Source organism: Patella vulgata, chromosome 8 (genome assembly GCF_932274485.2).
Source record: "Patella vulgata chromosome 8, xgPatVulg1.2, whole genome shotgun sequence".
NCBI lineage: Eukaryota > Metazoa > Mollusca > Gastropoda > Patellidae > Patella > Patella vulgata.
This window is the reverse complement of record NC_065886.2, coordinates 25,615,413-25,642,679: the sequence shown is the minus strand read 5'-3', so window position 1 is coordinate 25,642,679 and position 27,267 is coordinate 25,615,413. Positions and strand designations below refer to the sequence as shown.

Genomic DNA, 27,267 nt, shown 5'->3' with positions numbered 1-27,267 from the left:
TTTCAACTCAAAACATTTCTTTAACATTTTTTGGATTCATACTACAATTGGGATTAATTCTATGAATAAAAATTTCTTAATGTTTCTCAACAATATTTTTGCGAAGATGTAGGGGATGTTCCGGTACCAAGCCTCTTTTTCATTTTCCATAGCCGAGTATGGTGCGTTTATTGTTACTGTTGTAATTTGCAACTAATTATTTCATTTCTTGATATATAATCTAGATGATAAATGATTTTTCATTAAAACACCAATTTGGCTATTTTACAAACACTACTTTAAATGATTGCATAATCTTATTTACTTTGAAAAAGACTAAAATTTCCCACGTGGTCTGATACTGAAGCTTTCCTGAATTACAACATGGCCGCCGTTCTCATGTTCAAGACCATGCGTTTTTTATACAGACATCTGCTCATTATTAAAAAGAATTAACTTCATATAACATATGTGAAAAAAGAAATAAAAAAAATGATAGAAACGGTTTGGGGTGCTGGAGAATTTTAAAACTTGCTTTTCCCTTCACAAGGCTATGCATTGTAAGTGTTACAATTATTCACAATATAGACGACTACACCAAGTCAAAAGTAGTACAAGCGGATTAAAACAGAGAACTTATTTCGTTTCGTTTTTTATAGTTCAAAATTTCATTTTATTTGTCTGGGCCCTGTTTCACAATAACTTAAGGTAAAGTCACTAAGATAGATTTTAACTAAAATCAAAATAAATTTTATGTGTTTCACGAAGATGGATTGTAACTTAAAATGCAATTTTAATAGATTTTAGTTAAAATTGTTTGCACCCGTGCAGTGCACATTTCCGGTGCGGGCACCAAGGGCAGGGTGTAAGAAAATACGCTTCGAAGCTGAAAACTGTTGATCCAACGGTTACAATATCAACGGGGGAGAGTTTTTATGCGTTGTAGCAATGTTGGCACATGGTCAGACAGTCGTAGAGAGGTCAAGTAAATGGGTTTATTGCGTATTATTCGTTTCCAAATCTATTTGTGGGTTGGCCTTGAACTTGGCATTTGATTTGTGACCTTGGCATTTAATATACTCAAAGGCTCAATGTGTATCAATAAATTAAATCGCTTGAAATTAGTAGTTTTAAGGTATTTTGGAGAACAGAAACTATTGAGAATTGTTTGCTCAACTCGGATCAAAATGTTCGGTCCATTTGATCTAATTCCAGCTTTTTTCTTTCGCCTAAGTCAGATCGGCAGTATAGTTTCAGAATTTGACTACTGTATGAACCTTTCTATTTTATAAAGGATTTCTTTGATTATGAACAAACTACTTAACTTTGGTTATTATAAACTTACCTGTGTGTTTGAAATCAACTCCCGTTGAATAAAATCCATTGCACAACTAAATAGTAAATATCCCAGCGAATAAAAAAAAAAAGTTCTCTCTTGTAAAATTGAACTCATCACACACTTGGACATCGAGAAATACAAACATGGAAGCTAATTACGTCACTTATCGGGATAGATCATTTCGTACAAGGGGGTCGCAGCAAGACTTGTTTATATCGTAACGGTATTTGGCTCTCTTCCGCCAATTCAAATTTGTGTATGAATACACTATTGCTCTCGGACCTATGAGTTTGGGTGTTTACAACCATAAATAAAATCCATTGCACAACTAAATATCCCAACGAATAAAAAAGTTCTCTGTTGTAAAATTGAACTCATCACACACTTGGACATCGAGAAATACAAACATGGAAGCTAATTACGTCACTTATCGGAATAGATCATTTCGTACAAGGGGGTCGCAGCAAGACTTGTTTATATCGTAACGGTATTTGGCTCTCTTCCGCCAATTCAAATTTGTGTATGAATACACTATTGCTCTCGGACCTATTAGTTTGGGTGTTTACAACCATAAATACGCCCGTAGTCCGTTATTTTGTTTTCGTCTTGTATTAATTATTTGGTTAGAGAGTTGGGTGGGATTATTTCTTTTGAACACAGGTGCAGTAAAAAAAAAAAAGAACGACATTCGATTTACGGGTCTTGAATCTCATCCTGAAATATCTTTACTATTTCCTGATGGCATTTTGTAGATCGCGATCATGCCTCAGCTAATCAACGCTTTAAATTCTATTACCGTAAAAGGTGCCATGCCATATGAGTTATTGTGTGCTACACAGATGCAGTGAAAACGGTTAAATTTGGCGCGAAACTTTCACAAGTTTTTCCCATGGTCTGCATAATTAACACACAATAATACACGCAATCTGCGATCCCTTTTTGACGAGTGATTTTTTGTTTGTTTTAAATACATTTTTATAAAGACGGCAAACGATAGTTAGACACCCCGAACTGTTCTTTTCAAGAATGTTTCGATTTCAGTATTTGTCGAATAAAGAAAAAAGAGTAATTTAATCAGGAATATTATTGACATGAATTAAATATGGAAATTATTAACAAGCGGTGACCTTTTTTGGGGTTTTTTTTGTGGGGGGGGGGGTGTTACCGGGTAATCATCAAATTTGTAAAGGACTAATAACCACAGAGCATTGGGATTAAACCCTGTTATGAAATATGATCAATTAAAATTATGTGTGTTTATTTGTAAATGTTAGCCACAAAGTTGCCTTTAATAATTGGCATGCAGGGATTTAATATAGTTTATGGAAATATATATAATATACAGGGTATTTACAATTATGGGTCGATGATTATATATACGTGTAATCAGTGATATATTCATTGTGAATAAAATTTAGTAGACGGACAATCAATTGTTTCCGAATTGATATTGTCTTTAGTTCCTAATCTTGTTGCCTCAACTCAAATGATCGAAAAGGTTGTGTGCTGTTTTGATAGCAGCACACATGATTGTTAAAATTTGTCAATCTTTACCCCCCTTCAAAATATTATACGATGGATTAACTCACCACGTGACAAGTGCAATGTTGTGATGGAGACTGTCGAAAATACAAGCAAAAACATTGACTTTTCAAGAGAACTATTTTTTTCGTTGGGAAATTTAATTGTGCCATGGATTTTATTCATCGGGAAGCGATTTCAAACACATAGGCAAGTTTTTAACAACATTTATTCAGTAATTTGTTCACAATCGAAGAAATCCGTTTATAATTTACCACGGTTCAAACAGTAAGTCAGTTCCGTACCAATGGTCTAAAATGCATTTAGGTATAATCCTTATAAGACATATAGAGGTAGATTTCACAAATTAAAAACACTTCTGAATTTATTAACATGCTACGTTTCGATGCACATACAGATATCGTTATCAAACAAATAATGATATATAACAAAAATGTGGTGCAATATATAGTTAACAATTGGAAACCATGTTACAGATTAATCATTAATTAAGAATAAACAAGATGAGAGAAGTAATAATATGGGATGGTGATGAATATCGGACGACTTTTTGTAATGGCATCGGGTGGTTTGCAAGTATGCGTCAGAGTTTTCTTCATGGTTGTTTTAACTGTGTTGACAGGGTAGTTGTTGTATTCTGTAAGGACGTGGTTGATATGCTGTAGTTCAGCGTCGAGTAGATCATCATGACATACTAATTTTGCGCGTCTGGTTAATGTACTTATGATTCCTGTTTTGACTTTGGTTGGATGGTTAGAACTATTATGTATATATTGGTCCGTGTGGGTTGGCTTGCGGTAAACAGTGGTTTTTAGGCTATCTGCAGAGTTGATTACTAATACATCTAGGAAAGGTAATTGGTTGTTTTTAACTAATTCTACAGTAAATTTCAATCGAGGGTGGACGATATTGAGGTGTTCGAGAAGGTGATGTGGATTCTGACCTGGTTCCAAAATGGCAAATACATCATAATCCATGTTCTAGGTGGGATAGGTGTAGACTTTAGGACAGATTCTTCAAAATGGGCCATATACACTTCTGTTATGAGAGGACTTATGGGGGATCCCATGGGTAATCCATGCACCTGTTCATAAAGACCGGATTGCCAAGAAAAATATGAAGAATTGATGCATTGCTCTATTCAGGGCTGGCCACGAATAAATTGATGGCGAGCAGTTGACTGCTCACGCAAATTTAGGTTTGGGCGAGCAATAAAAACATTTTGCGTGAGCACACATTTTGTAACATTGTTTCAATTTAAAATCATAAGAAAATTGCTATTCCTGGCACAAAGTTTGCAGTAAACATGTGTGACCATCGCTTTCTGTTTTTGACAGTCATACGTACTCTTCTTTATTAAAACCAATTTCCGTATGGATTTCTTCACCCCACGAAATAAATGTGGATAGGGCAATCAGGTTGCCTTTGGCCATTATTACGCTTAGATTGAAAATTATACGACTGCACAATGGAATAAAAACCGAAGTTTTGATAAAATAGGAAATACCGATAAATATTAGTTTGAAACGTGTTCATTTAGCGTGAATGCCAAATGCCGGATGTAAACATTCTTTACTTTTAGACTCGATTATCACGTGTTTGTTACTGGTGTTCGTAGGAAAACCAGTCATGACGTTCAGGTCTAAAGTGTATTTTTAGTAACACAAGTTGCGAGTAACTTTATTAGTCAATCAAATTTCAGGAGGAAATGCCGCTTGCAGCTGGGTGAATCTCAGTTTGACAGACGAATTTATGACGTTATTGACATTGTTGGGTTAGTTTCGGCAATAAACTTGTCAATATTTTGATTATTTTTACAGGGTTTTCTTAAAATTTTGCGCGAGCAATGAACTGCTCGCGTAAATGTAGATTTACGCCAGCGAGAGCAGTTGCTCGCGTCTTGTGGCAAGCCCTGTCTATTAGTTGAATGATACTGTCGATTTTGAGGTTTGTGGTTAGTTCTTGGTAAATGGATTCAATTTTTTGCCTTAACACTTCTACTGCTTCATCCCGAGGTATATTCGTAAACAAATCAAAAACATAACTAACTGGCCATTCACATTATTTTGTTTATGTCTATGGCAGAATTCTGCTGAATCTTTAAAGCGGAAATTGCAAATTTTTATGTTATATTTTTAAAATTTATTAAAATAAAGCCTGAAAATAGATGGTATCCATAAACAGTCCTACCTTGTTAAAGAATAATCCTATTTATCCTATAATTCATTATTGCCAGCTGAGAAATTGGCAAAAATATCATTTTCCTCTTCATTTGCAAACATTTGAATATCGCTACTCCATGGTGGAGAATAGGAAACAAGGGAGGTAATTGTGTTATTATTTCCTGTGTAAATGAATCTTAAGTGTGAGAACGACACCTATGATCGTATAAGTGTGAGTTGACAACCTATTGAGCAAAAGACAGAAATAATTACGTTTTGACTTTCTTAGTAATTTGCAATTTCCGCTTTAATATAGGAATTAGCACTAGTTGCAATGGGTGATAATAGTTTAGAAATATACTGTGCCGTGTTGTAGTACACTGATCCACGAGAACATGTTAACAGTCTAATTTTGATTTGGTCTTTGTGAATTTTAACCTGTACTCGAGCATAAGGTGGCGTCAGATGGGATATGTTTAGTTTCTCATAAAGTTGTTTATCTATTTCATTATTGTCGCGGAGGGTTTTTAATGTGGATTTAAGTTGTCTATCAAGTTTAGCTGTAGGGTCCTTTTTTAGTTGTTTGTAGGTTGAACTGTCTGATAAGTTGTTGTTTACTAGTTCATTCAGGTGACAAGTATCTATTAGTACAGTAACTTTACCTTTATCAGCTGCAACTATTGATATCTCTTTATTTTCCTTTAGTTCTTTGATGGCACTGGTTTCCTCTTTAGCTTTGGTTACTGCTGGTTTCTCTAGAATCTTCTTGATTTGGTGTCTAATATAATCTATTTTACCATTCAGGGCTAGTTGCTGAAGGCCTTTCTCTATATTGGTAATGAACGTTTCAGTTGGTGGTTTGTTGTTGGATGGTATAAATTTAAGTCCTTTCAATAGGTTTATCTGGTCATCTGTAAGCGTGTGGGAGGAGAGGTTGATAACTGTTTTCTTTAAGTATTCTTTCTTGCTTTTATCTGAAGCTTTGGTTTTACCTGTTTTGCTCTCCTCAACTTGAAGATGGTTAAACTTCTTTCTTTGTCTCTGTTTAGTTTCTAACTTAAGTTTATCTATCGCCTTCTGATTTGACTTGAAGATGGTTAAACTTCTTTCTTTGTCTCTGTTTAGTTTCTAACTTAAGTTTATCTATCGCCTTCTGATTTAACTTGATAAAGTTTGTATAATCCGAGGGTGTTAAAGTCTCTAATAGTTTATTTAACATCCAGTTTCAGTAATTTTCAGTGAATGTTTTACTTTCCTATGATGAGATATTCGTTCTTTTACTAATCGTTGGCTTGCACATTTAGGTATTTGATTGGCTTTGGAGGAACTAATCGGTGATTTAAGACGAAAACCCTTAGGTACAATGTTTTTATCACTACAGCTTAACAAAAAGATTAAACTAGATGCTGGTTTACACAATTTCACAATCGAAATGAAACTGCTTGACAAAATGGCCGCTCTTTGTATGCAAATTGTGTATAAGTATATAATACAAAGGTGGTAACCCTCTAGAGGTCACAATTTTTATTCGATTTTTTGTACTCCCATATTTTCATGTGGACGTTTATTGTCGTCGCCCCTGTCCGTCCATCCACAATTGTTTGTGAACACTCTACAGGTCACAATTTTTATCCGATTTCAATGAAACTTGAAATATAAGTTTATCAATATCACCCTAAGATATCGATTCCTTTCGATATTGGGATGTATTGGACTGTAACTTCATGGATTATGGCCCCTGATTGTATGAAAAATCATGTATTTAGCTTGTGAACACTGTAGAGGTCACAATTTTAATCCGATTTGGTTTAAACTTGAAATGTATGTTTATAACATACAGATCTTGGTTCCTTTCGATATTTGCCCAATTTGTGAAATTGATATATGCATGATTTAAATTAGTGAAACGAAGAAACCTATTGAAGTTCAGCAATTTCCATCAATTACTTCTAGAGTTATGGCCCTTGTTTCACTTTGTTGCACCATGGGAATGCTCTGCTGATCTGTATGAAATTTACATGTGTCATTTAAATTAGTCGAAGAGAAGAATCCTATTGAATTTCAGCAATTTTCGTTTATTACTTCTAGAGTTATGGCCCTTGTTGCACTTTGTGAACGCTGTAACCTCTAAAGTTAACTGCCGATCTGTATGAAATTTATATGTGCCATTTAAGTTAGTAAAAAGAACAATCTTATTGAATTTCAGCAATTTCCGTTTATTACGTCTAGAATTATGGCTCTTATCACTTTATTTAACCTTGTGAACGCTCCAACGCCTAAAGTTATCATCGGATCTTTGTGAAATTTATATGCATTATTTAAATTAGTGAAACCACGAAGCCTATTGAATTTCAGCAATTTAAAATAATTACTTCTATAAGTTATGGCCCTAGTTTCACTTTGGCTAGATTGATGAGTTATCATCCGATATGTATGAAATTTATATGCATCATTTAAATTTGTGAAACAGAGGTCTATTGAATTTCAGCAATTTCTGTCAATAATTTCTAGAGTTATGGCGATTGTGAACTTTTGAATGACAAAAGTGATCATGTGAACTGTATGAAATTTATATGCATTATTTAAATTAGTAAAACGAAAAAGCCTGTCAAATTTCAACAATTTCTGTAGATTACTTCCCTAGTTGAGACCCTTGTTTCAGTTTGTAGAACCATGTAAACCCTCAAACGACAAAATTTATAATCAGATCTGTAAAGGCCCCCAATGACCTACAAAGGAATAAATATGCGACAACCCTTGTCGGACGATTTAGCTGCTGTGGGCGTATGTTTCGTTGCCCGGCAACCTATCTTTTATGGTATCATTCAGATTATAAATATTTGACATTATCATTCAAATTATGATTTTTATAAATCTTAGCTGACTAGAACGCGCAGATTTCAGCTTTAAAATTGTTACTAGCGATTCTGAAGGGGAAAAATACTGCCTATGACATTATTCAGATATGACTGAAAAGCACTTGGTTTGGTGCCCTGGCAAGCATTGACTGTAAAGAGTATTTTGATTACATTATTGACGTCGATCTCAGATTTTAAAATTCCATAACTTTGGATCTAATTAGAATATTTTGATGAAATAAATTCCATAACTTTGGATCTAATTAGAATATTTTGATGAAATAAATTTTTGAGGGTAGCATTTATGTATATTTTCACAATATTTTTAAAAGATATTTTTCTGTCATTTAAAACTTTGACCTGAAACCCCTACTATAGAAATAATACTGAATAATCAATCACATGGTCAGGGAACACAGTTGCAACACTTAGTAGTGAAATTCTTATTTTTATTTTCAGGGAGCTAAAAAACAAGACCCCAAGGCTGGGGCCAAGAAATCATCTGCCCCCAAAGCCAAGAAGGAGGGAGGAGGAAAGGCCAAGAAGAAGGTAATATGCCTTTTCTTAGTTTGTATTGACAGGGAGCAAAATACATGTACCAGTATAATTCAAATAATGTTGTCATTGGCTCTTATTTGTATACACATTTGTCCTTTATGAAGTTAATTGGACAAGCTTTAAAGTAGTCTCCTGTATATCCAGGGTCATTAGATTATTTATATAATCATCCATAGCATTTTTGTCAAGTCACAGTTTTTGGAGCACAATAACTCTCCTTGTAATTGAGCTAGAATTTTCAAACTTGTGTAGGTTTTTATTGGGTCAATGCCTTAATGGAGTTTGAAGACTAAGGTAAGCAGATATAAGGAATTTCATTGGTTGATGCTTTAGGACATGATAACTTTAATTCTAATCGAGAGTGATGGAACTTGGTGTATAGTTTCATCACACCAATACCATGACTAAGTTCGATAATGAACATTTTCTTCTGAGGGTAAGGAGAGCAATAAGCAATTTGATTGGTTGAGACTTTGGAACACATTAACTCTCTAATTGAGGTAGAATGTTCAAACTGGATGTAGGCGTTTATTATGTGAATGCCTTGATGGACTTCAAGATGAGCATTGTCTGCTTACAGCAAGCAGAGATAAGCAATTTGATTGGTTGATGCTTAGGGGTCCTAACTGGTTATAATTAAGTGAGAGCGATGAAACTGCGAATATATATTCATTATATCATTAACTCTTGGCTAAGGTTGATGATGAGAATTTTCTGCTTAGACTAAGAAGCAATTTGATTTGTCAAGACTTTGGAACATAACTCTGCTTTTAATTGAGGTAGAATGGTGAAACTTGATGTAGATGTTCATTAGGTGAATGTCTTGACTGAGTTCAATGATTAACATTTCCCTCTAAAACTAAGTAGAGCTATGGTATTTCATTGCTTGATACTTTTGAAAAAGATAAATGTGCAATTAATTAATGTGTCATCTATTTATTTTGGGATTTCGGTGGGGGACATCAACCTCACTGTTGGCTTGTTCCTTCTACATCCTCTTCCAAATTCATAAAAATAGGCCAAGGACTACAACAAAATCCTCCTGTTATTGCTCGGGGGCCCCCAATAGTATTCATACACATCACATTCTAGTGAGTCCTACTAGTCCTCTTAACTTCACTTTATATGTCCAATTCTGAAATTTTGCCCTCAACCCAAGACGCTTATCTATTTAAATAATTTGGTTTGCAAATTGCAGAAGTGGTCGAAAGGAAAAGTTCGAGATAAGTTGAACAATTTGGTCTTGTTTGATAAAGGCACTTACGATAAACTTTACAAAGAGGTTCCAAGCTACAAACTGATTACTCCTTCAGTTGTTTCTGAAAGATTGAAGATTAGAGGTTCACTAGCAAAGGTAGCCCTCAGAGAATTACACAAGAAAAGTAAGTAATAAATCTTATCAATTCTATGTAACTGAACAGGCTTAAAAAAACAACCCACCAATGGCATTCATTTACATAAAAGCCCAAATGAATTTATAGAAAGTAATATGCTTCTGGCATAATATTTCAGATCTAGGACAATGCCCACGAGAACAATTTCCAACAGGACAATTGCCGCCATTTTATTTGTTAGTTTATTTAATGATCAATAAACCTTGTCATGTATCTGTGCATGTAATTGTAATCGTTATCAAAACATAACTGTTAATTGAAAGGTTACTTTGATATTTATCGTCTATCTCCCAAGAGAGCATTTCAACTGAATACATTGATAAATGGTTTTCAAATAAATAAGCCATATTTGAGCACAATTTGATAAGAAGTGCTGGAACAAGTTCAACACAGAATTGAAACTGTATAGAGTGTGTACTGAACATAGTCTGTAATTTCAACAGTCGCAATGTGTTGACTATTTACATGGTTTTGCTCATAATATTGACCCGGGTCAGTAAATCTTAATTTATGTATGTTAATTATTAATGTTATATTGTATGAATAGTATGATTATAATACAGAATATTAATTTATTATGGTAATAAAAAGAACATAACAAATACAAAAAACAATCTGATCGACAATTGTCTTTACAGATAGTTGTCCGCTGGTAATTGTCATGCTCCCAGTGTTTACGAAAAACCTATCTTATGTGCTTAATTCTCAATTTATAACAAATTCTTATCAGGGTTTTTTTTTTTTTAAGAACTTATTCGACTAGTATGTAAACATCATACACAGATTATCTATACTAGAGCTACTGGTGTTAAAGACAAGAAAGAAGAACCTGCAGCCAAACCTCCAACTAAAGGGAAAAACAAATAAATGTAAAATAAATCATTTTAAATGTTGTTTATCAACCCAATAAATGCACCCCCCCCCCACCACCACCCATGATATTGTGGATACCAGAGGTTAATGCATATTGAAGTCAGTGTGTTGATGTAATAAAACTATACTGATTTGTCACTCTGGTCTGGTAAAAATTAGTTTTGTCGGATTAACCCTTGAGCAAATACATGGTCATGCCGAAAAACGTTGTTGGATATGAAATGAAATGAAATGGGGTTTAACGTCCTACTGTTCTGTGCCTATACTGGGCTAATGAAGACGGAAACATTGTTGGAAACAAGGATTGATCGAAGACGCCAAATATAAGAGGTGTTTGTATGGATAATTTTAATAAAATACCATCAAACTAGGAGCTTCATATAAAGGTTGAAAAATAATCAGTAAGGCTATGTATTAAAAAGTATTTTTGAAACCATCAAAATCTGCAAACTACGCTCATGGAAATCGGTGTTTGGATAGTTCCTAGATTTGTGTTCAGATCTAGCCTACTAAATGATCCGTACAATATCATTAGTACAGGGGCCTGTTTCACGAAATTTTAACTAAGATAAAATCCAAATTTAATAATTTGATTGGATAATATTAGATTGATTTTAGCGTTTAGCCAATCAAAATTGACGTATCTACTAAAATTTGGATTTTATCGTTAGTTAAAATTTCGTGAAACCGGGCCCCGAGCTTGCACAGAACCTTTGTCAAATAGTGAATGTTGCCAGACGCCAATGCCCCACGCTGTAATTGTAGTATTATACTCAAGGAGCTGACATGTTTAAAATTCGCATTTCCCTACAAATATCAATCTGATTAAAACACAGGTCCTATTTCGTTTCATTTTTTATAGTTCAAAATTTCGTTTTATATAACCCGCATTCTGGATTATGTGATGGATTAGACCAGTGTGACGCGTAATCTTGAAGGGCACACTAAGAAAATGTGAAGAACACGTGACCCAAATTGAATATTCCCTGGTGTCTACTTGTACGTTCATAGCTGTGTTTTCAGGGCCTAAAATAACGTGCCTTGGAGCACGAACGTGCTTCGAAATGAAAAATCTGTGCTTCGAAAATAAGAAATGACGTAAGGCTCTGTAAAAGTGTAAGGTAGCGATGCCTCCTGACCCCTAATGAGTGTTTCCTCTTTTGGTGGGCAGATCACATCAGTTGGCGCCCGATGGACTACCTCGGATGAGTCGAGTGAGCGCCAGCCGCATCCGCTCACTAGTCAGGTTTTCCGTAGGTTTGGTATCTGATCCGCTGCGTCCTTGACCGTCATTTCACTTTCACTTTATTTTTGACATAATTTTCGGTATTATCTGTGAGGATGGGAAACCGGAGCTTAATCTACCGGACACAGAATCCGTGCTACTTTCACTTTATTTTTGACATAATTTTCACTAATTTTCGATATTATCTGTGATCTTAAGTATTGAAATAAGGATGGGAAACCGGAGCTTAATCCACCGGACACAGAATCCGTGCTACAAGAATTTAACTTATTTTAGGCCTTGTGTGTTTTTATACGCCCACATTTTCATGTGGACGTATTATTCCGTCGCCCCTGTCCGTCCACAATTTGTGGATACTCTACAGGTCACAATTGTTATCCGATTTTGACCAAACTTAAATTATAGGTCTATCTCCCAATGATCTCGGTTCATTTCGATATTGGCATGTATCGGACTATAACTTAATGGATTATAACCCCTGATTGTACGAAAAGTCACGTTTTTATACGCCCACATTTTCATGTGGACGTATTATGCCGTCGCCCCTGTGGACACTCTACGGGTCACAATTCTTATCCGATTTCAACGAAACTTGAAATATAGGTGTATCTCCAAAAGATCTCGGTTGCTTTCGATATTGGCATGTATCGATCGAAACTTCATGGATTATGGCCCCTGTTTGTAACGAAAAATCACGTTTTTGGCTTGTGGACCCTATAGAGGTCACAATTTTTATACGCCCACATTTTCATGTGGACGTATTATGCCGTCGCCCCTGTCCGTCCGTCCGTCCACAATTGTTTGTGGACCCTCTACAGGTCACAATCTTTATCCGATTTTGACGAAACTTGAAATATAGGGTTATCTCCAAAAGATCTCGGCTGCTTTCGATATTGGAATGTATCGGATCGAAACTTCGTGGATTATGGCCCCTGTTTGTACGAAAAATCACGTTTTTAGCTTGTGGACCCTATAGAGGTCACAATTTTTATCCGATTTTGTTGAAACTTGAAATATAAGTTTATAACCCAAAGATCTCGGCTGCTTTCGATATTGGAATGTATCGGATCGAAACTTCGTGGATTATAGCCCCTGTTTACAAGTACGAAAAAACACGTTTTTAGCTTGTGGACCCTATAGAGGTCATTATTTTTATCCGATTTAAAAAAACCGTATTATTACATCCACGTTACACCCTAAGGAAGGTTGAGTTCGAATTTCGTGAAAATCGGCCCAAAATTGACAGACAAAATGGCCGCCGTTCGTTCTCAAATAGCGTAAAAATATGGTATATCAAGGTTGTGGACCCTATGGAGGTCACAATTTTTATCCGATTTTTTTAAAACTAGAAATGTAAGTTTATAACCCAAAGATCTCGGTTCCTTTCAATCTTCACGCATATCGGAGCGTAACTTCCTGAATTATGGCCCCTGATTGTACGAAAAATCGTGTTTTTAGCTTGTGGACCCTATAGAGGTCATAATTTTTATCCGATTTAAAAAACCGTATAATTATATCACCGTTACACAATATGGCCGCCGTTCGTTCTCAAATAGCGTTAAAAAAAATGGTATATCAAGGTTGTGGACCCTATAGAGGTCACAATTTTTATCCGATTTTGTTGAAACTTAAAATGTAAGTTTATAACCCAAAGATCTCGGTTCCTTTCGATATTCGCGCATATCTGACCGTAACTTCCTGAATTTAGCTTGTGGACCCTAAATGACGACTGAGTTTAAATTTCGTGAAAATCGGCCCAAAATAGATGCCCTTTGTTCTCATTCTCAAATAGCGTAAAAATTGGGTATTTCAAGGTTGTGGACCCTATATAGGTCACAATTTTTATCCGATTTTGTTGAAACTTGAAATGTAAGTTTATAACCCAAAGATCTCGGTACCTTTCGATATTCGCGCATATCGAACCGTAACTTCCTGAATTATGGCCCCTGATTGTACGAAAAATCGCGTTTTTAGCTTGTGGATCCTATAGAGGTCATAATTTTTATCCGATTTAAAAAAACGTATTATTATATCACCGTTACACCCCAAGGTTGACTGATTTCGAATTTCGTGAAAATCGGACCAAAAATGACAGACAAAATGGCCACCCTTCGTTCTCAAATAGCGTAAAAATATGGTATATCAAGGTTGTGGACCCTATAGAGGTCACAATTTTTATCCGATTTTGTTGAAACTTGAAATGTAAGTTTATAACACAAAGATCTCAGTTCCTTTCGACATTCGAGGATATCGGACCATAACTTCCTGAATTATGCCCCCTGATTGTACCAAAAATCGTGTTTTTAGCTTGTGGACCCTATAGAGGTCATCATTTTTATCCGATTTAAAAAACCGTTCAATTATATCACCGTTACACCCTAAGGGTGGCTGAGTTCGAATTTCATGAAAATCGGTTCGAAATTGACAGACAAAATGGCCGCCGTTCGTTCTCAAATAGCGTAAAAATATGGTATATCAATGTTGTGGACACTATAGAGGTCACAATTTTTATCCGATTTTGTTGAAACTTGAAATCTAAGTTGATAATCCAACGATCTCGGTTCCTTCTGATATTCGCGCATATCGGACCGTAACTTCCTGAATTATGGCCCCTGATTGTACGAAAAATCGCGTTTTTAGCTTGTGGACCCTATAGAGGTCATAATTTTTATCCGATTTAAAAAAAACGTGTTATTATATCACCGTTATACCCTAAGGACTGCTGAGTTCGAATTTCGTGAAAATTGGCCCAAAATTGACAGACAAAATGGCCGCCGTTCGTTCTCAAATAGCGTAAAAATATGGTATATCAAGGTTGTGGACACTATAGAGGTAACAATGTTTTTCCGATTTTGTTGAAACTTGAAATGTAAGTTTATAACCCAAAGATCTTGGTTCCGTTCGATATTCGCGCATATCGGACCGTAACTTCCTGAATTATGGCCCCTGGTTGTACGCAAAATCGTGTTTTTAGCTTGTGGACCCTATACAGGTCATAATTTTTATCCGATTTAAAAAAACGTATTATTATATCACCGTTACACCCTAAGGACGGCTAAGTTCGAATTTCGTGAAAATCGGCCCAAAAATGACAAACAAAATGGCCGCCCCTGGTTCTCAAATAGCGTAAAAATATGGTATATGGTATAGAGGTCACAATTTTTATCCGATTTTGTTGAAACTTGAAATGTAATTTTATAACCCAAAGATCTCGGTTCCTTTCGATATTCACGCATATCGAATTGTAATTTCCTGAATTATGGCCTTTGATTGTAGGAAAAATCACTTTCTTGTTAGCTTGTTCTCTATCCATCTCTCGAAAATGTGGGCGTATCCTGCCTGGCAGCCGCTGGTTATCTGGTATACTGGATGATAAATCACCTAACTAAAGGATTTAGTTTGTATATCAGGGGATCCGTTCATTGCTAGATTTGCTGCCATACTAAATAAACGTATTTTTAAAGACTGGTTTCTATCTCTCTCTGTGGGCAATTAAATCTAAAATTTAAGACTCGAACCCTCTATTTTTTGGAGTACAGTAAGCTGGGCCAAGATTCATGTACTTATTATTACAAGTAAGTGAAGTTTTTTTGCTGTTTTGAAGATGGTTTAGAAATTTGGGAAATTTATCGGAAAAGATTTTTAAAACCCGTCATGGGCCGGCCAGAAGGAAGACAAAAGGGAAAAGAAACGGGCAGAATGGATATAATTAAAGTGTACTGTGCTTTAGTTTTAAATATATTAAACACTTCGAACACTACTGGGAAGGGAGGCGGAGCTGGAATCTCAGTAGTGTAAAAAATTTCTACTTCTTGTAGCGTAGTATACATGCGAGAATAAATCGTAAACGGTGGCTTGAAGATTTGTCTTTGGATTAGATTTCGTATCATTTGCTGCCTCAGGAATTAGAATTGTTTGCCAGAAAATGATGCTGAAAATACCCACAGAGTGCGTTTTAGAGCGCCTAGTTTTAAAAAAAATATCGGGGGAAGACCCCCGAACCCTCCTCTTAACCAATAGTCGCCCGCGCATGGACTGTCCCCACCACTAATTTTTGGCGATCTGCGCCCCTGTTTTAACTTGTGGTCCTTGTAGAGGTCACAATTTTTATCCGATTTCAAAACAAAACAAAAAAAAAATGTGAATATTATATCGCCGTTACACACAAAAAGATCTTGGTTCCTTTTGATAATCGAGCATATTTGAACGTAACTTCCTGGATTATGGTCCCCGATTGTTCGAAAAATCGCATTTTTAACTTGCGAATTCTCTAGTGCTCACAATATTGATGAAACTTGATGTACATGTTAATAACTCAAAGATCTTGGTTCATTTCGATATTCGCGTACTTCCTTTATCGGATTGGTCAGCTGCACAGACGCTACCCTGGCTTTAAACCCATTGTACTAATATGGGCACAAGGAGGACAGTTGCCCGCGTGTCTAAAGCATGGGATTACCATATTTGGATTAGCAGACTATGATGTCATTGCCCGATTTTAATTTACCAGATATAATTCTTGTTAGCCTAGTTCTTGTTGTCACTGGTACTAGCTCACGACTTCAATGCATTAACTAGAGCATCTTTTACAGAACTTAGGTAGCCTCTACAAATTACATGTATACCGTCTATGACTTTCCATGTTTTTATTTTGTAAATTCAAATATTTTTCATATATATTTAGCCAGGTGTGCTGCTATTTTTTCACATGTTCCAAGGTGTGTCGTTGACAAAAAAGGTTGTGAAACACAGGTTTAGAAAAAGAAACGGTCTATTACGGCGAGTTTTTGGCGTTACGTGCACCGAATTTTGGATAAACCACTAGACAAGTCAACGCTGATTAATCAATGTCTCACGTCATAAGGTCAAAAGCCTCTAGTATAACACCAGACGCGACCTTCCACTATAACTGGTCAGATCTTTACGTAGTGTAGGCCATCGAAAGTATAAAAAAAACGAGAGGTATTTAAAGCAAACTTTTTATACGCCTACATGGAAATATATGTTGCCTTCGCCCCCGTCCACAATTTCTTGTGAACACCGTACAGAATACATTGATCATCAGATTGTTTTGAAAATGATATATGTTGTGTAAATTTGTGAGATGAAGAAGCCTATTTAATTTCCGTTAATTTCTTATGGAGTTATGGCTCTTGTTTCACTTTGTTGCACCTTGTGAACGTTCTAACGACAAACGTTATCATCCGATATGTATGAAATTCATCTGCACCATTGAAATTAGTGAAACGAAGAAGCCTATCAAATTTCAACAATTTCCGTTAATTACTTCTAGACTTGTGACCCTGGTTCTCTTTGTTGAACCTTGTGAACTCGCCGCGCCGACTAAAGTTATCAACTTATTAGTATTCAAAATGAGTGAAACAAAGAAGTCTATTGAATTTCAGCAATTTCCGTTAAATTGCTTCTCGAGTTATGGCCCTTGTTTAACTTTGTTGAACCCCCGGTGTCCTCCCACTGCTAAAGACCCCTACGCGCAAGCGAATTATTGAAATAAAATTAAACCATGTTAGTCCCGAAATGATGACCTAGTTTGAGTCGAGTGGACGTTAAACTCTCTCTCTCTTTCTCTCCCTCTCTCTCCCTCACTCTCTCTCTCTCTTGTTGAACCTGGTGAACGTTTGAACGAGTAAATTTATCGTTTGATCTGTATGAAATTTATATGCATCATTTAAATTAGTGAAAAGAAGAAGTCTATTGAAATTCTGTTAATTACGTCTAGAGTTATGGCCCTTGTATCACTTTGTTGAACCATGTGAACGCTCTAATGACAAAAGTTATCATCCGATCTGTATGAAATTTATATGCATTAATTAAATTAGTGAATGGAAGAATCCTGTTGAATTTCAGCAATTACCATTCATTAGTTTTAGGATTATGACCGTTGTTTTACTTTATCGAACCTTGTGACGCGCAAAGAAAAAAAGTTATCATCCGATCTATATGAAGTTTATATGTATTATTATTTAAATTAGTACGACAAAAAATCCAGTCAAATTTCCAAAAGTTATGTGTAAATTAGAACTTTTTGAACTTTATTTATATCTCAGCGACCTTGACAAACATTGAGCTGCCCTTAAAGGCTCAATACCGCTCTTGTTGTAACTGAATAATATGTCCCAATCTTTATTCTGGTCAACAAATTGTACTATTTTAGAATATGTCAATTAATTGATGATACAAATTTCATCTTAACACACCTTATTTAAAAATTTTGAAAAATTCAACATAATGGTTTGAAACGTCTAACGTAAACCTTTTCAAATGAAACTTCGATTTAAAAATATTTTCGAACCCTCTGGACAAGTAAAATAGGATGTAATGGATAATTTACACAACAGGTAGGACACTTAAACATCTAGTACTTAGATAGAGATATTATTTATTTTCTGGAGCTTTCAAGCCAGCAAGAGTGTTATTGTCCCTTTAACAAATAGATTTAGCTGTGTGCTGCTTTTTTTTTTTTTTTTTTTTTTTCTAGACTTTCAAGGTCATGTGACGTGATTCGACCAATTATACGCTGTTTCAGTTGAAGAAACATGGGCAAAGCCAAAGAAAAATTAATGAAAACATTGGCAAAGCCAAAGAAAAACAAGTAAAAAAAAAACAAATGTGCAGAGAATGTATTATTCACGTCAAATCTATATCAGTGGGAGGGGCACAAACTTTTACCAAAGTCAGATGGGATAAATTTAGAACATGCGCCACAGAATGGTTGACTTTAGACGGAGTTGAAAAACTTACGGCTGAAGTGAATCAGCTGAAACTCAGCAGCACCCTCTTTTTATGATTTAAACTATAATTCTCCAGCTACAAATGTACACGAGATAAAATTGTTTAATTCTTATTAAACTCGGCAGACCCAGAGAACTCGCGTTGTAGGATATTATTTATCTTAAAATGTTTCCGTACAGTAAACCAGTGTCTGCACGCATTGGATGTATTGTAACTAGTCCACCAGTTTCTGATCGCTATATAAGAATACTTCGGGGTAAGAACTATCGATATTTTTATTCAGAAGATATATTTCTATTAATCAAAGCAAAAATCTTTTACAGTTCCTTATCCTGGAGCAAAATGTTTCTTCTGGTGACATTATTAGGTGTCGTCTACTGGCCTAAACTAGTCAATTACGCTGCTGGTGATCGATTGATGGCTGCACATTGAATTTCAACCAATGACCAAACAGTTTTCTCTTGGATTAACATTAATCAGTCAGTTAGCTAACGGACAATGAAACTGACTTTCAAACGACACGTTAACAAGATAACGATCCATTAGAATTTAACGCATCGTTGAAATAACTGAGTTTTGAGCAACCGACCCCAGGTTGATAAAGGACTCCGAACCATCTCACTGGCCAGTTCTCCAGATCAATGATTGGACCCAAAGAAAAGACTAGAACCAGCAAAAAGAGCAAAATGAATGGTCATAGTATGAATAACATGGACATATTCACCGCGTACAATATGGACGAATATACTACTTGTAAAATCACGAAAGGCTTAGTCGTCATGGTATAAAACACAAGATGGTGGCCAGCAGAAAAAGAGAAATCGCCCCAAAAGACCCGTACTCTGCTTGCAGCAGTATAGATGAATATACAACTTTTAAACCTGTGAAGATCTCAGACGGCAGCGAAAGTCCACTGCTACCAAACAATACCATCTCCAATACAGATCAGCCGTTTAAAGCATATTTCCATAAACCAAAGATTATTATCAATGCTTATCTCAGCCTTAATAGAGACGACCGTCGAGAGAAAAGATCCCACAGTAATAACCAATAGACCGATTTCAATAAACGGCTTAAATGGGGGCAAAAAAATGCAAAGAAAGGTGGGTGTCCTAACGAACAATAACCGTCTCACAAAACAATTTATCAAATCAAATCAACACCAAAGACTTCTGATGATTTTAAAATGTTTATATTTCAGATTCAGATAACTAGCATAATATATTTTTCACTAAAGAGTCATAAACATTTACTTCCAAGAAATCTTCAATTGTTCCGCCCCAACATATAACCACTATACCGTCCCCCGGTGGAGCAAAAGACGGGGCGCCACCTTTACCCACTACAACCGTGAGCATTTCACCTGGCGTCACATCAACATTCATTCTTGAAAACCCTGCACCGCCCCCACCTCCTCCACTACCACCACTTGCTCCACCACCATAATGAGAACCTTCGGTGCTGCCATCGGAAGGACTGAGTGGACCAGAGCAACCACCGGTAACCTTTCCCGAACAAAGAGGACACGAGGATTTTCGACCCCCGGCACCACAAAACATACAAAATGTTGATGGTTGGTAACACGTTCTTGGTTCTGTCATTTGACCTGCTGCTCCGCCATGATGACATAGATTAGTATCTCCTCCATTACCACCAAACAACACTGTTCCTATGCCACCCTTTCCACCTATAAAATATATATCGTAATATCATATATAGATTGTTGTTTTAATATCTAAATCGAGTGTGGGGTTGGGTGGCGGAATGGTTAGCGCGTCCGCGTTGTATCATAAGGTCTGTCATTGAGTCAATTGGCGTGGTACGTGACAAGGAGTAGGGTCGCCTATCCAACCTCATGGGTTTTCTCCGGGTCCTCCAGTTTTCTCCCACTGATAAAGACCCCTTCGCGTAAGCCAATTATTGAAATAACATTGAACCATATGTTAGTCCCGAAATGACCTAGTTTGTATCGAGTTGACGTTAAACCCCATTTCTCTCTCTCTCTAAAAGTATTACAATGAGAGTCATTAAATTTAAGTCAGCTGTGTTTCTTGTTATGCTAAATTGGAATTGAGGTAATGGTATGTTCACACTCTTTCAAATAAGCCTGTAACAAAGCACCAGTAAACAAAAAATGGTTGGCACATTTAAATACCTGTTGATAGAGATCCACCTTCACCACCCATAGAAATTAAAACGTCGCCAAACTTAGAGTCTTGTCCATCTCCAGCCTTTTCTATATTTTTAAATTCTTTGTTATTGGAATCAAAGCCACCTCCACCACCCCCTATACAAATGACATTAACCAGATGAACCATTGATGGCACTAAAAACTGTGTAGATTCATGAAGGATGGCGTATCCGTATCTATTGTCACCATGGATAGTGTACGGCAGAGCTGAAAATATAGCACGTAAATGTTAGCACAGCAGTTGCTACTAAACAACCCCTATAGAATATACCCAAGTCTAAACGCCAGCAAGTGTGCCCAAATATAATTTAGTTAGTTACGGAGTATCCTGACAGCGACAAAGAATATATCTAACCGCCATCAAAAGCGAATCTTAACATTAATTTAAAAAGGCATAAGACCATGCCATTTGTTACATATACAAGGTTGATACTAAGTATAATGACCCTATATATTCACCATACCCCATAAACAAGCTGGATTTCTATTCCAGTTGCCACCGATATTGCATAAGATGTATCCATTTTTATTGTTTTGAATGGTTTTCCGCCATTCTACTCGGTATCCAGGGTTACATGAAAATTGTAATCTGTATCCAATAGGAACGTAAACATCCGGTTCATTGCCGACCAGTTTACCATTTTCAACGTTTGGAGTAAAACAAAACTCTGAAATATAATTGATATGTTTTGTCATTTAGCATCGATGGCACCCGAATTCATCGCCGACGAAAATGACGATACCTATGATTCAATAGCGAAATTAATGACAAAAATTACAAAATTGATTATACTCTGGTTCAAAAGGAGACCGTGAGTTAACATGGACATAACACTATCATACGGATGACAGTAAGAACACGAAGAAACTAGTCCAACGAGCAAAGGACCACCGGCCAACGCGTTTGAACAGTACAATTGCCAGATAATATTGCAACTCGATCTTCTCACCCTTCCTCAAATGAGACCCCTAACGATCGTTAGTATCTGGTAGCCCGAAGCCGTGGTTTTATGGTGTTTTATCAATTCAGGACATACACATGTAACGTAAAACAGTTACTAGTATTCTTGTTGTGATGACATTGACATATACTTACTTGTTTTCTTGTAATTAATATGAAATCTCCTCCTACATCTACCTCTGTTATATCTTGTACTATCAGGACAAATACACCGAGCCCCATTTGGTGATGGTATACACATAAACCTACACGCATCTCTATCTTGTATAGAACACACGGTTTCTGTGTTGATATAAAAAAAAAAACTTTATTAATACTTTGTATTCTACTAACTTTTCGCATCTCTCTACATCAACAATTATAACGCATTATGTTTTTAAAAACAGGTTTTGTCAATATTCAAAACAAGTACACAATCATTACTAAAGGCTTAAAAGCAGTATTCAGATAGAAAGGTCGGTGGCGTAGAAAGGGTGTCGATATAGGTGTACCCTGGGTGGCACTTTGTGAGGGATGGCACATATTCTGTATTGAAAAAAGTTGTTTTAACACCCATACTTTGATTTGTATGTGTGTGTGTGTGCTGTGGCGACATAGACTCTAGTCTCTTAGGTACTTTAATGATGAAGGTACAGTTCGTCTAGTGGTCCAGAGTGTCACCTCTGGCTTGTGGTCGTGGCTTCGATCCCTGTTGCGAGCGTATGTGGCTTGGAGATAGGGGTGCCTTCTCAACCTTGTGGGTTTACTCCGGTTACCTCGGTTTCCTTCGGCAAGAAAGACCCCTGCGTGTGTTATACGCATAATAGAATAAGGCAACTTGTCTGCAATATCACCATCAGTGGAAGAGGACGCTAAACACTAATAGAAAAAGACGCAAAAATTAGTTAGCTATGTGAACTACTAAACGTGGAGTGCTATCAGATGCTTTAGACAGAGTAGACACATCCTGTCTTGTACACGACACCTTTCTATATTCGTGGCTAACTGCAGAATAGTCTTACCGTTTAGCGGTTCTTTTGTAAAGGAATCCAATCCTGGTACACGATAGAACTTCTCTTGGCCGTATATCTCAGTTTGTGTTAAATTGGTAAATGGAGATCTGGATTGAATGTGAATCGGGAATACAAGTAAATTTATTTTTTAATATGGTAAATATGAGATCAAAATATAGCGTACACGACATAGAAAAACCATGAAGTTCTGGGCAGCAAATAATTATGAAGGGAAAACATAATTAACTCAGTTGCAGCCACCAACAGTTTGCTAACCATGGTGGTGTAAATTACATACGATGCCCTAGAAATCGAATTCATGTTCAATGAAGCTTCAACAGCGTCCCAATTTTTCCAACGTTATTATGAACTAAAAAATCGCATTTCTTTTTCTGTTTGATGGGCGGAAAAATATGAATTACCGTTTAATGGCCCGTGCTTCCAGCTCTGTCCAATAAATATATCCATCCGCCACTGTTATATCATGTAGATCTGTTGTTTTCAAGAATCTTTTCAATGTGTATTTAGTACCATTTATCGTTGATATTCCCTCAATAGCTTTTCTTTTTGGATCAACCCAAATTACTTCTATTTTGTTTATGAAAAGTAAATAAATTATTAAAATCTCCCCATAGTGCATTTGGTTGTTTTCTTGAATCGGCATGCATCTGCGGCAATAAATTGTCGACCATGGCGAAGCAAGTAATATAAACATTTTTACAGTAAACAGCAACAGTAAAATTAGAAATTCCCCTTTCTTACCATCTCCATGCATTGTTATTCCCTTTGGATTGCCCAAACCAACAACCATAGGTTTTACCATATCTCCTGCCATAGTTGCTGAATAAACAGCACCGACATCGTGAGTTGAGTTATCGGCAAACACCATTTCATGACGACAAGATATATACATCATACTGTAATAATTACAGCAATGACAATATATTATAATGTAAAATGAAATCGACATAATCAGGTTAAATCCCCTACTTAAAGTAGCTAAGTCTTTAACTCATTATCACCGAAAGTCTTCGACATTGAAAACACGCATTATTTGTCAGTTTAAATCAACATTGATGTTGTGATCTTACCGGGAAAAGATGGGCTTCTGATAACCAATATTTAAGACAAAATAAACATTTTACCATTGGTACACGGAACGTGTACCAGAACGCGTTTCAGTGCCATTTGTAACAAGGGACTCGAGGAACGAGGCTAGACATATTCCACAAGTCATGTCTTATCTGGAGAGCATGCACAATAATACTACCATTGAAGACGGGAAGCGCTAGAGAATACCATTCGATTGAGAATTCTCGCGTATTCCGCCAAACATAACTGATTTGAAATTAGAGTAAAAACGGCAATGATTGAATGTAAATCAGTGTATATACATTCATATTACATGCGTTGCGACCAATTTGTGTCAATTACTAGGTCCCAAATATTAGCGATTTAGCGCCTTTAAACTACATTTTTTTTCTCTCTTTGGGTTAAGCGGTGTTTTATCGAGTCAGCTCAGGAAGGTTTTATACCTTTCAGGACGTAATAGAGCTAACATATCTGATCAAACACAATTTGTTTGTGGACACTCTACAGGTCACAATTTTTATCCGATTTCAACGAAACATGAAATATAGGTTTATCTTCGTAAGAGAGAGAGAGAAATGGGGTTTAACGTCCAATCGACACAAACTAGGTCATTTCGGGACTAACATAATATGGTTTAATTTTATTTCAATAATTCGCTTGCGCATAGCTGTCTTTAGCAGTAGGAGGAAACCGGAGGACCCGGAGAAAACCCACGAGGTTGGACAGGCGACCCTACTCCTTGTCACGTACAACCGGGGATTCGAAACCACGCCAGTCGACTCAATGACAGACTTTATGATACAGCGCGCGCACGCTAACCATTCAGCCATTCAACCCGCCTATCTTCCTAAGACCTCGGTTCCTTTCGATATTGGTTGGCATGTATCGGACCGTAACTTCATGGATTATAGCCCCTGATTGTACGATTGTATGTTTAATTTGTGGGCCCTATAGAGGTCATAATTTTTTATCCGATTTTAAAAACAGTTTGAATATATCACCGTTTCACCCTGAGGATGGTTGAGTTCGAGTTTAGTAAAAATCGGACCAAAACTGACAGACAAAATGGCCGCCCCTCGTACTCAAATAGTTTTAAAATATAGTATATCAGGGTTGTGGACCCTCCAGAGGTCACAATTTTCTTCTGATTTTGATGAAACTTGAAATGTAAGTTTATAACCCAAAGATCTTGATTCCTGTCGATATTCGCGCATATCATATCGTAACTTCCTGAATTATGGCCCCTGATTGTACGAAAAATCGCGTTTTCAGCTTGAGGCCCCTCGAGAGGTCACAATTATTATCTGATTTAAAAACAAACGTTCAAATATATCACCGTTACACCGTAATTTTGGTTGAGTTCGAATTTCGTGAAAATCGGACGAAAATTGAGGGACAAAATGACCGCCCCTCGTACACAATTAGTCTAAACATCTGGTATATCAAAGTTGTGGACCCTTTCGAGGTCACAATTTTGATCTGATTTGGATGAAACTTGAAATGCATGTTTATAACCCAAGCATCTAGGATCCTTTTAATATTCGGGCATATCGGATCGTAACTTCCTGAATTTATCACCATTACACACTAAGATTGTTCGAAAAATCGCATTTTTAGCTTGCACAATTTTTTTTCCGATTTTAAAAACCGTTTAAATTTATCAACATTCCACCATAATGAAGGTTGAATTCAAACTGCCTGACAAAATGGCCGCTCTTTGTACGCAAATTGTGTAAAAGTATGTAATATCAAGGTTGTGGACCCTCTAGAGGTCACAATTTTTATCCGATTTTAATGAAACTTAAAACATATCTTTATATCCCAAATATCTCAGTCCCTTTTGATATTTACGCATTTCAGACCATAACTTTCTGGATTATTGCCCCTGATTATACAAAAAATCCCGTTTGTTTTTAGCTTGTTCTCTATCCATCTCTTGCAAAATGTTGGCGTATCCTGCCTGGCAGCCGCTGGTTTCTTTTTGTATATTATAATGTAAACATGCCGTGCAATACCATAATAAATACTACATCATAACAAGGTAAAGGCCATATTGTAATAATTACAACAATGACAATATATCATAATGTAAAAAAAAAGAAATAATTTAAGAGGGGGGTCACGTGGATAAGTGGGTAAGACGCTGGCTCGCTAGCCTGGAGGTCGGGCGTTCGATCCCTGCATTGGCCGAGAAAGTTCATCCAGATTTTCCGGCGTGGTTCCCCCTTGTCAGTGATGCAGGACGGAGGGCCTGACAAGGACAGCTGTCTAGTCGTTCGGATGGGACGAAAAAACGAGGTCCCGTGTACACATTGGTGTACACGTAAAAGATCCCTTGACAGTTGGAATTCGATATAAGAGTAGGCCGTAGTGCAAAATTTCCCCCATAGCACACTGTATGGCGTATGCCTGTCTTCATTAGCCCAGTTCGGAGCAGAACAGTAGGACGTTAAACCCCATTTCATTTCATTTTAAAAATATAAGGTCATACCATAATAAATACAACACGTGTACCAATCATAACTAGATTTACGCCACATTGTAATAAAACCATATCATAATCACACCCATTGATGGTTTATATTTTTGTTTATATTGATTTGACGTCGCCATCTTTATGTGTCTGAGATAATAATGACAGTACAGGCCAGCGCATGTTTTATACAGAATTTGTTCTCGGATTTCCTTTTTTAGAATAACAGTCTTTACAGTAAAACGACACACTTGTTATACTTGGCTTTAATAATGTCGAATAGACGGATAGATACGGATAATTCAAAACCAGGAAATGAAACTATGATAGGTTATCAATAATAAATCAGTTGATTACTTACCCTCTTGTTGGGTCTAAAGCAACATCTTGGATCATTTTAATTGATTTATCTATTACTGTATAATACAGATAGTTTTTCAGATTAATAACAACTACGATATATTTAGATATATCCACAAAATACAACAACTGTGACTTGGCGTCTAGTGATAATGTGTATGGCACTGAAATAAACAAAACAATAAACAAATAACGAGAGTCACTTTGACCCAGGGAGCAAGGCGTTGGGTAGCTAACCACCTAGTAGGCCTCGGGATTTTCTTGCGTGTTTTCTCCTTGTCAGACGTGCACGCCAAGGGCCTGCCTGGAACAACGTCTAATCGTTTGGACGGTACGGACGCCCGAGGTCCCTTGTATATGTCGGCATGCACGCAAGATTTCGCCCCTCGCCCCACCCACCATTAGCATACTTAATAGCGTATGTCAGTCTCCGTTAACCCGGTTGGCGCAAAAAAGTATAGAAAGTTAGACTCCATTTCCAATAGACCTTCCCT

The 27,267-nt window shown here is 36.5% G+C and overlaps 2 protein-coding genes across 2 annotated transcripts; one reads left to right on the top strand and one right to left on the bottom strand.

Moving 5' to 3' along the window:
* The first annotated feature begins 39 nt into the window (after nucleotides 1-39).
* LOC126830051 (40S ribosomal protein S25) lies at nucleotides 40-10,714 on the top strand. The gene is made up of 4 exons (XM_050560269.2): nucleotides 40-161; nucleotides 8,340-8,429; nucleotides 9,637-9,820; nucleotides 10,581-10,714. The coding sequence occupies exons 1-4, from the start codon at nucleotides 159-161 to the stop codon at nucleotides 10,697-10,699; spliced, it is 396 nt and encodes a 131-aa protein (XP_050416226.1). The 5' UTR covers nucleotides 40-158; the 3' UTR covers nucleotides 10,700-10,714.
* Nucleotides 10,715-19,880: 9,166 nt separating this feature from the next.
* On the bottom strand, nucleotides 19,881-26,923 carry LOC126830048 (uncharacterized). The gene is made up of 8 exons (XM_050560265.2): nucleotides 26,775-26,923; nucleotides 23,611-23,765; nucleotides 23,271-23,436; nucleotides 22,858-22,955; nucleotides 21,992-22,138; nucleotides 21,360-21,563; nucleotides 20,860-21,102; nucleotides 19,881-20,391 (listed from the first exon to the last, which is right to left on the bottom strand). Exons 1-8 carry the CDS (start codon nucleotides 26,807-26,809, stop codon nucleotides 19,916-19,918), a joined length of 1,524 nt encoding a protein of 507 aa, XP_050416222.2. The 5' UTR covers nucleotides 26,810-26,923; the 3' UTR covers nucleotides 19,881-19,915.
* Between the last annotated feature and the right edge of the window lie 344 nt (nucleotides 26,924-27,267).

Bases quoted from the DNA above. Each gene is read 5' to 3' on its own strand.
- LOC126830048 (XM_050560265.2), bottom strand. From the start codon at position 26,809: ATGATCCAAGATGTTGCTTTAGACCCAACAAGAGG. The intron at 22,956-23,270 runs GTAATTCATATT...CATTCAATCCAG, and splicing joins GAAGCACGGGCCATTAAACG to ATCTCCATTTACCAATTTAA. The intron at 21,103-21,359 runs GTATGGTGAATA...CTATATTTTCAG, and splicing joins AAATCCAGCTTGTTTATGGG to CTCTGCCGTACACTATCCAT.
- LOC126830051 (XM_050560269.2), top strand. The intron at 8,430-9,636 runs GTAATATGCCTT...TGCAAATTGCAG, and splicing joins GAGGAAAGGCCAAGAAGAAG to AAGTGGTCGAAAGGAAAAGT. The intron at 9,821-10,580 runs GTAAGTAATAAA...TTTTTTTTTAAG, and splicing joins CAGAGAATTACACAAGAAAA to AACTTATTCGACTAGTATGT.